Source organism: Psammomys obesus, unplaced genomic scaffold (assembly GCF_907164565.1).
Source record: "Psammomys obesus unplaced genomic scaffold, mPsaObe1.curated_primary_1811, whole genome shotgun sequence".
Lineage (NCBI taxonomy): Eukaryota > Metazoa > Chordata > Mammalia > Rodentia > Muridae > Psammomys > Psammomys obesus.
In genome coordinates this window covers 1-13,936 of record NW_026593640.1, presented here as the reverse complement: position 1 = coordinate 13,936, position 13,936 = coordinate 1, and the positions used below count along the sequence as shown (strand labels likewise).

General features: G+C 39.6%; 1 protein-coding gene across 1 annotated transcript; it reads left to right on the top strand.

The window, feature by feature from the left end:
- The first annotated feature begins 5,009 nt into the window (after positions 1 to 5,009).
- Cstf2t (cleavage stimulation factor subunit 2 tau variant) lies at positions 5,010 to 8,601 on the top strand. The gene has a single exon (XM_055617259.1). It carries the CDS (start codon positions 5,067 to 5,069, stop codon positions 6,993 to 6,995), a length of 1,929 nt encoding a protein of 642 aa, XP_055473234.1. The 5' UTR covers positions 5,010 to 5,066; the 3' UTR covers positions 6,996 to 8,601.
- Positions 8,602 to 13,936: the final 5,335 nt, after the last annotated feature.

Here is a 13,936-nt window from a genome sequence, read left to right as displayed (position 1 = left end):
GTGACTGCATGATTTTAAAAAAGCCTAATTTGAGGTTTGATGTTGGCCCTATTGATTAAAAAAAAGGAAACATTTTTCTCAGCTGATTCCATCTTTATATTTACAGACCATCTGTTGCCATAGCACTGACCATCATGGCAAATTGCAATTAGTAACACTCCGAGGTAATCAGGAAAAAGGCCAACGGAGGCTGTGTCCAGGCCTCGGTAACCCATGACTACTAGACTAATTGATCAATAGGAAGCTTAATTTCAAGAGACCTGGTTTCAGGATGTTGCTTTGCCTCTTACTGTGTATATGTGGGTCATCTGTTGAATAGAATGATCATTTTCAAGCTTGATTTCTTGATTGACGCGACATGTGTAAAACTGTTGCCTTTGCTAGTTAGACAAACTCATTAACATCTCTGGGCCTAATTCCAGTTAAGTGTAAATCAAGATACTACCTAACCCAAAGACACTTCTACTACACGGCCACCAAGCTCATACTGTCGCTTTTATTAAGACTTTGAGGTGAATGTTGGAGAACAAGAACTTAAATGTAGTGAAGTGGGAAAAGGAGGCATCATGAAGAGGGGGCAGTATGGGCAGAAGCCAGGAGGGTAGAAAAGCAAAAACTGCATGCAATGAAAAATGACACGCAGAAGTCAGACAAAGAAAATTGCAAAAAGTGATGAGGGATGACTCGTAAAAACGAAGTCACATACTGGAGGTTGGTATGTAGGAAGGCCAGATGCCACACTTAGGTGAAAAGGATTGACTAGCTCAGCTAGAAAGCTAATGCGATGTGATTGGAGTTCCTAACTAAGCCTCTGCTATTAGGTTTTTTTCTTTTCTTTTTTTTTTTTTTTTTTTTCAGGATGAAAAATGAAGCCTACTGACTTTACTATCATGACTGTTCTCGTAAATCTAATTTCCAGAACTTTTATGATATGTCCCATCACATGATCACTGGCCATCTTAACTTGCCTCTAGGTCATTTAAAAAAAAAAAGTCCTAGTCTCATAGCTTGGCCAATTGTAGCCGCTGTCTGAATCGCTTCAAGTTCTATTTAACTACAATAGATTGTGAACCATCCCTCGATAGCATTTCTACCAGAAAGCCTTCTTTAGGAATCTCTATCTTTCTAGATTGCTTTATTTCATTTCTAGATAGCTTATCACATATCTAATTCTTAAAAATAGTGTCCTGGAAGATTTATCATTGAGCTAGGAATAAAATAATAGGCATCCTGGCAGTACACCGTTACAATTTGGACTGTGCTATTTAATGTCACCAGTTTCTTTCCAGGTTAAATGGCTTGTTAATTCTCAAACTCCAAAGACACTTTGAATCATTCATCAAGAAATGAAATAACAGGAACTCCACCCTTAAGCTTCACCCTAGGTGCTTAGGATACACCGGTGAAAAAAACAACAATAACAACAACAAAACAGAAGCTTATCTATACATGTCAGTACATCGTGTATATATTTATGGTATGATTGTCTCATTGCAGCAAAATAGTTCTTCAACTATGACCTGCATTAAAATTACCTTCAGGCCTCAGCAAAACATAGTTCTGTGTTTCTGATATGAGGGGCAGGAAACCTTTCATTTTTAAAGTGTTTATTTACTGGTGAGTTTGATATAACAGTACACAAAACTCATGCAGAGAATTTGTTCTTACAGATTGGTTTTCACACTTCTGTGCTGACAGTGCCTAGAAAGATATTTATGGAATGAGAAATATGAGGCAGATGGTCAATGGATAAAAAGACCTACATATTTTCTTGAGTGATTTTATAGATGCAAAATCACAATTCAACTAAAAGAAGAAAGAACAACAGGTGAAGTATTGTCAACAGAAAGGTCCAGATGAGGAATTGCCTGCATCCAAGGGAAACAATTATTTTTAACCTACAGGAAGGGGTAAGGACCAGGAAAAACTTTGTGGAGTGTTTTGGTTATTCATTGAGAGACCAAGACAAATAAAAAATGTCCCCAGGGACAGAGCTGGAATTATAATTGCATGGGAGACTTGAGATCCTCACATTGATTCTCAGCATGAAGGGTAAAAAGTGCCTTACACTCTTCAAAATATGCTAAGAATATGTCTAGATCTTATCTACCTAATCTATAGTGAATCCTTTTTAAATTTATTTTTTTGAAGGTCTCATTGTGTTTCCATGACTAGCCTGAAACTAGATATGTAGACCAGGCTATCCTGGGAATATCTCAAGTGTTGGAATTAAAAGTGTGAGCCACCATGCCCAGTTTATGGTGAATCTTTTATTTAGTGTTTTAAGATCTTTTACGGTCTCATAAAGACTACAGCTTTATAATTCTATGTAACATTTGATTTCTGGAAATAGCTGAAAATCATTTGGGGAGAATAAATGTATTCCAGTTTGGCCTGCAACTTGGTATATAGCCTACACTTTCCTTGAACTCACAGTGAGCCTCAGCCTGTCTTAGACTCCCAAGTGCTGGTAATTACAGGCTTCTGTGACTATACCTGCTGTAAATACCACATTTTTGTCAAAACTGTCAGAGGTTTGAGTGATTTAGTTGGTCAATCCTGTTGTTGAAGACACATTTTTTGTTAAGTCATTAATTTTCTTAGTTGCCCAAGGCAACTTTAGAGTAAGGGTTTAAAAACCATTTCTACAATAGACTGATAGTCTTTAAAAGTGAAAACAGTTATTAAAGTGTTGAGGGTTTCACTGTGTTTCCAAGACTAGCCTGGAATTAGATAAGTAGATCAGGCTGTACTGGGAGTGTCTGAAGGGCTGGGATTAAAGGTGTGAGCCCCCAAGCCCAGTTTATGGTGAATATTTTATTTAATGTTTTATTGCCTTTAAACAACTCATAGGCCTCAGATATTTGATTGATTGGTTTGTTTTTATTTGACAATCAATCAGGTAAAGGCAAGGCTTATGGTGCTTATTTCTAATCCTAGCATACCGGGGCAGAAGCAAGGGGATTGCAAATTTAAAGATAGTTTGTATGTAGATACACAATGAATTCCAGGCCAACCTGGGCTGTAGAGGGGCCTTGTGTTCTAACAACAAAACTAATTTTAATACACTAGGTATCTTCATTTATTTAATAAATTGACAACTGAATATAAGAATATACCATGTATGGTTTTCTTCAAAATATAAGCCATGACACAAAGGGATTTTTTTTTTCCAAGTTAAAACTATGAAAATTATGTATTGGTGATACAAAAGGCACTATTAAAAATATAAAACTGGTGAGGATCTTTTTAATGTATATTTTTTGCACTTAGTCTTCCAAATCCTGAATGTACTATATATATAGAGTACATCAATTACAATACTAAATTTTAACTGGCAATGCTTTTTTATTCAGAATTAATAACATTTTATTATGGAACAGAACTCCATGCCTAATTAATTAAAGGCTTTTCATTAGCCTAAGTGAACATTGGTTTATTATGCTGGGATTAATTTAAAAATAAGAAACTTAAAATTCATCTTCTAAAACCCAGAGCAGGTGGGATTGCGCAGTGGATGAAGGTACCTGTCCCTCTGTATTAAGTTTGATCAAAGAGTAGAAAGAAAGAATCAACTCCTGCAAGTCGTCCTTTGATCTATATAATCCATAGCTGTAAATCATACAAGCACACGCACACACACATACTCACCTACATACAAACTAAATGTATTTAAAAAGAAAAAGAAAAAAAAAAGAATGATCTCTATTTTACACACCGGCTGGCCTTGAATTCACAGAGATCTGCAGTACTGAGGACCTTGCTCTCTCTTCGGTTATCAACATTGGAAAATATTGACAATCTAGGTTGTAAAAAGAATTTATAGATATATTAATAATATCTTTTATATTTATATTTTATTAATAATATTTTATTAAAATTAATTTCTTATTGAAGTTTTGTAAACAGAACTCCTTCTGCCTACTGTCTCAAGTACAAGAATTTACAGTTGAACACTAGCATGTGTTCAGAAATTCTTCATAGTCCTTGAACTAGAGCTAGAAGAACACGGAAAATTGAATTTAGCTGGGTGTGGTGGCACACTCCTTTAATCCCAGCACTTGGAAGGCAGAGGCAGATAGATGATCTCTGTGAGTTCCAGGCCAGCCCAATCTACATAATGAGCTCCAGGCCAGCCAGGACTACAAAGAGAGCTGGTCAAAAAACAAAACAAAGCAAAACCATAAACCAGAAATACAAAAAATAAAAACCCACAACTACCTTAATGTGTACAATAAAAGTTAACTAAAATTTGATTGCTCCATACTCTGCAACCATACTTTTTAGTTAATTCCAATTTAGCATTAAAGTCGATTCGTAAGGTTTAGGCGGAAGGACCACAGCAACAGCCTGCTCAGGTGGAGAGAAACCTAGAAAATCCTAAGAACAGTTTCAACAAGCCATAGATAGTTTGGGGTCGGGGCTGCAGCTGACAGAAGTTCTAGTTTATCCTACTGGGCGTTTTTTATTTTTTAATGTTTTTAAGGAGGTGTTTTAATTTTAAGTGACAAATGTCAGTATTTTTTACCTCACGATCTGGAATATAATGTTAAATATTTCAAATATCTTATACTGAACGGAAGCAGCTGTGAAAACACGCGTGTCGAAATTAAAACACTAGGCCTCGGATCAGCTTTCGGTTGGCGGTTTCCCGCCCGTGGAACGCAAAGAAATCCGACCGCGTCTTCCAGGGAGGCGGATACCGCCTCAAACCACCGTGAAGCAAGATCGGCCATGTTTAATGAGGTCAGTTCTAATGCATCCGGGAAAGGCAGGAAGAGGGGGGGCGGGACGCCGAGGAAATTCGGCCAATAGGATCGTGTAAAGGAATCACGTCGGCAGTAACCAGGGGAAGACAGTAAAGCGGGAGGCCGGGGACGGAAGGCGCTAGATAAATTAGTCCGGCCTCAGGAAGCAGTTTCTGCTGCCTAGCGGAACTATGGATTCATAGCGGAAAGGTGTCTGTCCGGACCTTGGCTTCTGCTTCCGTTACATAGCGGAAGTGTGGTTCGCTAGAGGACGACTCTTGGACGAATTCGCTCTCCCCTGCATGCTCGGCCGGCATCATGTCGAGTTTGGCGGTGAGAGACCCAGCCATGGATCGATCACTGCGCTCGGTGTTCGTGGGGAACATCCCGTATGAGGCGACAGAGGAGCAGCTAAAGGACATTTTCTCGGAGGTTGGTTCAGTTGTCAGTTTCCGTCTCGTATATGATAGAGAGACCGGAAAGCCCAAGGGTTATGGCTTCTGCGAGTACCAAGACCAGGAGACTGCGCTTAGTGCCATGCGGAATCTCAATGGGCGAGAATTTAGTGGGAGAGCGCTTCGGGTGGACAATGCTGCCAGTGAAAAGAACAAGGAGGAGTTAAAGAGCTTGGGCCCGGCAGCGCCCATCATTGACTCACCCTATGGGGACCCTATTGATCCTGAAGACGCTCCAGAATCTATTACTAGAGCAGTCGCCAGCCTGCCCCCAGAGCAGATGTTTGAACTCATGAAGCAAATGAAGTTGTGTGTCCAAAACAGCCACCAGGAAGCTCGCAACATGCTGCTTCAGAACCCACAGTTGGCGTACGCTCTGCTGCAGGCACAAGTGGTGATGAGAATCATGGATCCAGAGATTGCACTGAAAATTTTGCATCGTAAGATACATGTCACGCCACTGATCCCGGGCAAATCTCAGCCTGTCTCTGGCCCCGGCCCTGGTGCTGGTCCTGGCGCTGGCCCCGGTCCTGCCCCTGGGCTCTGCCCAGGACCTAACGTTATGCTGAACCAACAGAATCCTCCAGCCCCTCAGCCTCAGCATTTGCCAAGAAGACCTGTGAAGGACATTCCTCCTCTGATGCAGACTTCTATCCAGGGAGGAATTCCCGCTCCAGGGCCAATACCAGCCGCAGTACCTGGACCCGGACCTGGTTCTTTAACTCCTGGAGGAGCAATGCAGCCACAAGTTGGCATGCCAGTGGTTGGTCCAGTGCCCTTAGAGCGAGGACAAATGCAGATGTCAGATCCGAGACCTCCAATACCTCGTGGACCCATGCCTTCTGGTGGCATACCTCCTCGAGGACTACTGGGAGATGCTCCAAATGACCCACGTGGAGGGACTTTGCTCTCCGTTACTGGAGAAGTCGAACCCAGAGGTTATATGGGACCACCTCATCAGGGTCCTCCCATGCACCATGGTCATGACAGCCGTGGCCCTTCATCGCATGATATGAGAGGAGGGCCATTAGCAGCGGATCCCAGAATGCTAATTGGAGAGCCCAGAGGACCCATGATAGATCAAAGAGGTCTACCTATGGATGGTAGAGGAGGTAGAGAGTCTCGAGGGATGGAGCCGCGGCCTATGGAAACTGAGGTCTTGGAACCACGAGGAATGGAGAGAAGAATGGAGACCTGTGCGATGGAAACCAGAGGAATGGAAGCAAGAGGCATGGACGCAAGAGGACTGGAGATGAGGGGCCCTGGCCCTAATTCCAGAGGTCCAATGACTGGTGGAATCCAGGGTCCTGGCCCCATTAATATGGGGGCAGGTGGCCCTCAGGGACCTAGACAGGTTTCAAACATTGCAGGAGTGGGGAATCCTGGAGGTGGCATGCAGGGGCCAGGTATACAAGGAGCAGGTTTGCAGGGGGCAGGTATACAAGGAGGAGGAATGCAGGGGGCAGGAATACAAGGAGCAGGAATGCAGGGAGCAGGTATACAAGGAGGAGGAATGCAGGGAGGAGGCATGCAAGGAGGGATGCAGGGAGCAGGCATGCAGGGAGGGATGCAGGGAGCAGGCATGCAAGGATCGAGTAAGCAAGGTGGAGGCCAGCCTAGCAGTTTTAGTCCTGGGCAAAGCCAGGTAACTCCGCAAGATCAAGAAAAGGCAGCTCTGATCATGCAGGTTCTGCAGCTGACCGCAGACCAGATTGCCATGCTGCCCCCAGAGCAAAGACAGAGCATCTTGATTTTAAAGGAACAAATCCAGAAATCCACTGGTGCTTCTTGAAAGGTTTTCAATGAGGAAGTACTTAGTTATTCCTTCAGTTTATTCTGTGGCATGAAGTGGGTGCAAAAAGCTGCCGTCTGTGTTTGGATACCTTAATGGCTTAAAGTTTCCTTCTCCCTAGACTTTAGTCTTATTTCTAGTCTTTGCTTTCTGTTTTGTTTTCTTTCTTTCTTTTTTTTTTTTTTTTTCCTTTTTTTGATATTTTGAGGGTGGGAGTTGGAGGGAGTGGGTTGGCTCACGTTGTCACTGTTGCTCTGCTGGGTACCCAGAAAATGAGGACAGCATACCAAATAAGGATATGAGGAAAAGACAGCAAAAATAACATGTTTGCATTTTGTTCATTATATTTTTAAAATGTTGAGTGAACTGTGAGACCTACATAAAAAGTGAAAGTGGCCTGTTGCAGTATTGCTGAACTAAGATAGTTTAAAGATTTTTTTGGTTATATATTGAACTGAATGTCAAAATGTTAAAAGAGATTTTTTTTTTTTTTGTAAACCAAAATAATAATTCTATTTTGGAAGCAGTAGAGTATTGTATTAAGGTTGCCACTTTAGTTATTTTGGTATTATTTTGAACTATTAGAGCTAACAGTGTATGGTAAAATTTGTAGCAGTGGGGTTGGTTTTTAAAAGCACTGTTGTCTATAAAAAGATAACTCTTCATTTATCTGAGCCCATTAGTATTTTTGCCTGATCTCATCTGTGGTGATATTGTAGGCTAGTTGTAGTGTCAACTGACTTACCAAGTCTCCTCTGGTGAGACTCAAGTAATCTCAATACATTTCTCGAAAAAATTCCTAAGCTCCAAGTCTGGTTGTGACTGATTTTCTCACATCTGTAAGAATCAGTTAAACATGGGGTTAGACTTTGTTGGGTAATGGAGGTTTTATCAGTAAAGCTCCCAGGTTCTTTAAACCACTATCCACGCACAGATGCAATCTATTTGGTTGGCAGGAATCAGAAGTTAAGACTCTGTCTTCACATTTTGATGTGTCTTATAGTTTGATTACTTTCATAAACTCATGTCATCATCGTACTAGAACTGAGGCCCAAGTACACCGACAACTCTGCTCAGTTAACTTAATATTTTATTTCTTCATTCCTATGAGATATTTTTTAAAATAAGGAATGTGAAATCTTTAGAGTTACCATCTTATTTTTCAGCTTTAAGTATGTGGCACCTAGACATTGTATCCTATCCAGTTAATGAGCAGAAACAAGCACAAGTTCCCACTTGACCAAGTGACCTTCCTCTGTAGGAAAATAAACAGCCAGCCAGATTGAAGAGTAGCCTTAGGGAGAGAGCTGACCTAAGGGTTTGTTTTCCCCTCGCAAAATTTGTACATTTTAAGTGTAGAAGTTTCCATCCCTAGGCTATTTTCCTTCAGTTTAGTTTTTTTGTGCTAGTGTTAAGCTTTCTGTGTTTTCCTCTTCCTCCCCTATGCTAGAGTTGAGTAGTGTACTTTTACCTTTGTGCTAATTCTAATTCCATTTACCTGTATCTTTTGAAATTGTAGTTGCTAACCCCAAACTTCTTACAGTCTTTGTTATAAGAAAAATCTGCATTGTTTAATGAAGATTAAATAAAAAGGTTGTATAATGTATTTTGTATGTTTAATTTCTTTAATACATTGGGAAATATCTTTTTAAGAGATACATACATGCATATATACAATGAAAAAAGTAAAAACAAGGAAATTGATGGTTGTACCTTTAATTATTGTATATGTAGTTCAAAAGGTGGAATCCCATGAAGACACTGCCACTCCAGTGTGATACTGCCCACATCAGACATGGTTTTTCCTTTGGAGCGCTGTGTCCTAGGAACACCTTTCAGGTTTCCTTTTTGTTTTTTGAGATGGGGTTTCTCTCTGTAGCCTTGTCTGTTCAGGATTCCCTTTGGAGACCTGGCTGGCCTCAAACTCACAGAGATTCGCCTGCCTCTGCCTCCCAAGTGCTGGAGCTACAGGGGTGCACCACCACACCCGGCCCTTTCAGGTTTCCTAAGCACTGACAGCATTTGTACTGCAAAGTACTGTGTTCAATTCAGCCACAGCCCCCAACTTGCACTTAAAAATAGATAGCAAATGGGATGTGGGAAGGGCATTACTCATTCTTGTATGCACTACAGTAAAAGAAGCACTTAAAGAAGGGTAAAATATTTTGCTAGGGTCAGATGGAAGGGGAGGAGGGCCTCCCATTTCAGTGGACCTGGGGAGGGGTGCAGGAGGAGATGAAGGAAGGGTGGGGTTGGGAGAGGACAAGGGAGGGGTCTGCAGCTGGGATACAAAGTGAATAAATAATTAATATAAAAATAAAAAGGGAAAAACATCCAGTTTTAGTTGACAAAAATCTCATTAAGACCATGTTTATCCCCAAAGGACAGATTCATCATAAAATGAATTATAACAGCAGTTTGCATTAAGATACAAATTAGAAGAAAACACCTGTAATTTCCAAAGGGGGGGAGGCAGGAGAATAAGGAGTTGAGTGAGGGTCATCCTTGGCTCTGTGAGGAGTTGTGGCTACCCAGGGCCACGTTAGCCCCCATCTCAAAAACCTTTAGAATAATCCCAAATAAAAAGCAATCACCTTTACTGTGAAAAGATAAACAAAATAGTTCCTCATTTCTAATGAACTACTTAAGGATTCTGGTATTGATAAAATAACAGGCCTTAATTCATTTATAGGAGAATAATTCAAACTATATGTGATACACAAATTTGTTCTCTGTGCTGGCTCAAGGTGATGGGATGTAATACTGATTACCAAGGTTTCTTTGGAGTCTGTTCTCAAGCAGTACATGTTTAGGGGGATTATATAATGATTGAATTTCACTAGTGCCTTCACAATAGCCTTTTCCTTCCCCTAGTACTGATGATTGTTACGCAAATGTGCTTTTCTAGAGCTTCCAATTTTGCATATAAAGTATACAGTGATGTCAGGTCTGGGGAAGGTGGCCTAATCCAAGTGAGATTGTTTTATGACTGGAATTTTAGTGTTAGAAAAACAGCTTTTTAAATGTATCACAGCTGGCAAAGCTTGCTTTTTCATACTGTGATGGGATATTAAGAACGCCTACAGAACCTCTTTTTCCTTTGGTATATCAGGCTTTTCTCTTAGGTCTAATGAGGTCTTAGGGCAATTACTAGCAGCCACCTACTGTGACAGGACTAAAACAGCAGTCACATCTGAGTCCTCACAGGGAATGTCCGCCTCTGCTTTATTTCCTCAGTTAATCTCTAAACAGACTTCTCCAGTTGAAATATGCTTCTTTCATAGGGTATTACCAAGAATACAGCCAAGAAGTGATTTATATTGAAATTATTAATATATTAAAGCTACAGATACAGTTAATAGTTATGTAGTATTGATGTATGATATGCTTCTATATTTTAGATCTAATAATACTTGGTTATGTTTTTCTGTGTGTGTTTATACACTAAAAAGCTTCCTTATTTGAAACTCTTACATTTTGAGAGAAAGTCACACTATCAAAGAGTAAAAAGAAAGACACTAGGTACCTAGTGCTATGGAGAAAGTACCCAAGTGGTTATCAGCTGCATAGAAAAACATTTCTTTATAACTGACCTGAGTTAAGGCCTCAAGGTAGGTACAATATTCAGTAGGTAGAATAAAACACTAAATCTTTGACTATAAATAATTCTGTTTGATTCAGTTTGTATAATATTTATACATATTTGGTATGAACTTAATGTCAAAAACATATATGTTTTTTTAATCTGCAAGGTTAATGATTTTTGGTCTGCCTTAGAATAGAGGCAGAGGAAGGCAGATCCCTGTGAGTTCAAGGCCAGCCTGGTCTACAAACTGAGTCTAGGACAGGCAAGACTACACAGAGAAACCCTGTCTTGAAAAACAAACAAACAAGTAGAATAGATAATCTTGCGGACACCGAGAAATAAAGTTTCTTCAAAACTACTGTGTGTCTCTTACTTAATTAGCCATTTTAACCAGAATTCTGTCATTATATGAAATATCTGCGAAAGTGTCTAAAACATTTTGCACACACCTCTGAATGCCTACCTCCAAACCTTACTGCCTGCAGTTAACTGAAGCAACTTGTACCAGTTTCAGAATCCATTTACAAGTTTCTAGGCATTAATGAAAAGGTTCCAAATTAATCTTCTTCAGAAAAAAAATTAATTTGCAATAACTCAGTTTTCAATTCCCTTTGTCTTAAGCATTAGCTGTATTAGAACTTGAAATGTGTATCAATTTAAAAAATAGCACAGTTGAGTTAAGGTAATGGGACTTTATCGGCTTTGCATAGCGCATTAACATTCATAAAATAATACTTTATGTCCTAGGTATCACATTTTCTCACATGTTAAATCAATAGTAGCATACAGCATGACTGCAAATATTGGCAGATAGAAACAGAATTAATGGCCTATTAGAATTTACTTTTCTTTAAACCTATGCCTAAAATGATTTCATCTTTAGTCAAGTGTGAGAGGAAAAGGTCTCCATCCCATCTTTTCTTTTTTCTTTTTGTTTTGTTTTGTTCTGTTTTTTGAGACAGAGTTTCTCTGTGCAGCCTTGGTCATCCTAGACTTACTTTGTAGACCAGGCTGGCCTCAAACTCACAGAGATCCACTGGCCTCCTGGAGTGCTGGGATTACAGACACGTGCTACCATCACCCGGCCCATCTTGTTTTCAACAACAGAGAAAATATATTGTTGAAACTTCTAGAATAGTTATTAAGTTTATTACCAAAAAATTTGTCCTTCAGTATCTTCAGGCAAGAACTGTTGTATTGGTGGCCTGCCAGCCAATTGAACCTGCACACAGGTTTTACGCTGCCTAGCTCGATTTTCTCAAACCTTTTTATTTTGAATGTATATGTTTTTTTCCAGCTTTGCGACAGAGCCAACTTCCTTGATTCATGCGGTTATAAGACTGCCAACTGACCCCTGTAACACTGTGACTTACGGCAGTGTTCTTTTGTGGAAATAGAGTTAGAGTCCATTTTAATCATTAGTGTCTAATTTGGCCAATATGAAATAAGAAGAGTTGTTTGGCAAGTGGTTTATTAAGGGTATTCCTGTAAAAACAATGAACAAAATAGCCCAAAACAAGCCAAACCCAACAACAAGATGGCAAATTGTTAATATGGAGATTTTGTATACTGGCCAAAGAAATTCCCACAAGGCCTGTCCAATTAGGACATATTGTTCTCATAAACTTTTTGAACTTTTAATAAATATTGACCCCCAAAAAACCTTTTATTCTGTTTAAAAAAATATTTTTACATTTATTTGTGTGTGTATTTCTTGCACATTGCTGAAATCCTAGACAAAACATACTCTTCAATGGTCTTTTCCATCTCCAATTCTTTGTTGTTTTTTATTTCATGTCTTTGTTTGATTTTCATCACAATTTGTGTGTGTGTGTGTGTGTGTGTGTGTGTGTGTGTGTGTGTGTGTGTAAACATGTAGAAGTCAGAGGACAACCGGTGGGAGTTGTTTCCCTTCTACCATATGAAAACCAGGGATCAAACAGTCAGTCTTGGTGGCAAATGCCTTTACCATCTGAACCATCTCGCTGACTCCCTTTCTTTCTTTTTGATTTATCAAGAACAGTTACCTTCTCTGACCACCATTTAAATATTTGACATCCTTTTTTTTTCCATCCTTTTCCAGAGCATACTGATTTATGCTACATGCATGCCATCAACGAGCTACTCTTATTCCTGTATTACCATTATCTCACCTGTGTTGGTCCCCAAACATCCATTAACTTTCTTTATGACTATACTGTGCACATATGAAGCTGGGCTGTGGCGGTGCACACCTTTAATCCAAACACTCCGGAGGTACAGACAGTCAGAGCTCTGAGTTCAAGGCCAGAGCAAGTTCAAAGACCCTGTCTCTACCCACAGATGTGTTATATAGTCATAGAAATAGGTCTAGGTCTAGGTAAACACAGAGAATGTTTACTTCAATTATTTGCTGGAAACGTTTTAAGTTCAACCACTTAAACTCAATGTCAACTTTTCTTTGAGAAAAACCAAAACCCTAATTTGCTTAAATTCCAAATGTTGGTTTAGCTAATTTATACCCTTAATTATATAAGATTCAAAGATTACCTTGAAAGGCATAGATTACAGCATAGAGTTTTGAGACTATTTCTGGTACCAGGCAAATCTTTCGATAGTTCCAGTTCTCCCGGCCCTCTCCTTTTGTTACTTCAGAATACTTATTGCAGTTGGCAGTTGGTTTTGCAGCAGCCTTTTGTCACAGGTTAATTCTCACTGAATCGTAAACAAAATGACCTTATACTTTCAAGAATCCTTCCACTGGTGGCTGGAGAGATGGCTCAGTGGTTAAGAGCACCATCTGTTCTTCTGAAGGACCCAGGTTCAATTCCCAGCACCCACATGGCAGCTCACAACTGTCTTTAACTCTAGATCCAAGGGATCTGACATCTTCACACTAATGCACATAAAATTAAATAAATTAATTAAAAAAAATTCCTCCCACTGCCTGGAGGTTAAGGTATGAGAAAATTCCTCAGCTCCCAGGAAGAGGTATTTACCAAAGTTAAGTGTCATATGGGTAACTTGAAGTCAACATTCTGAGAGTAGTTTATCTTACCAATAAGACTTGCTGCAGTGAAAAAAAAAAGATATTATGACATAATTCTAAGGAAAGGTGTTATCCATCGCAAGGAAGCACAACATGTCTATAGCAATGTTTCATGTGCAGTGTTTCAGGTTGATAACATATAATAAAATATAAATGTATCATTTCCATCAAATTTTATGTAACTTCCCCTCTGCTCAGGAGAGAAATGAAGGCTCACTTACATTCGATAAATAAACTCAGGTGTCTTCCGAAAGCAACTTCAGCTGTGGCATTTTATGATTTTTTTTTTTTTCATCACGGCAAGTGTTCACATGATTATCATAAACA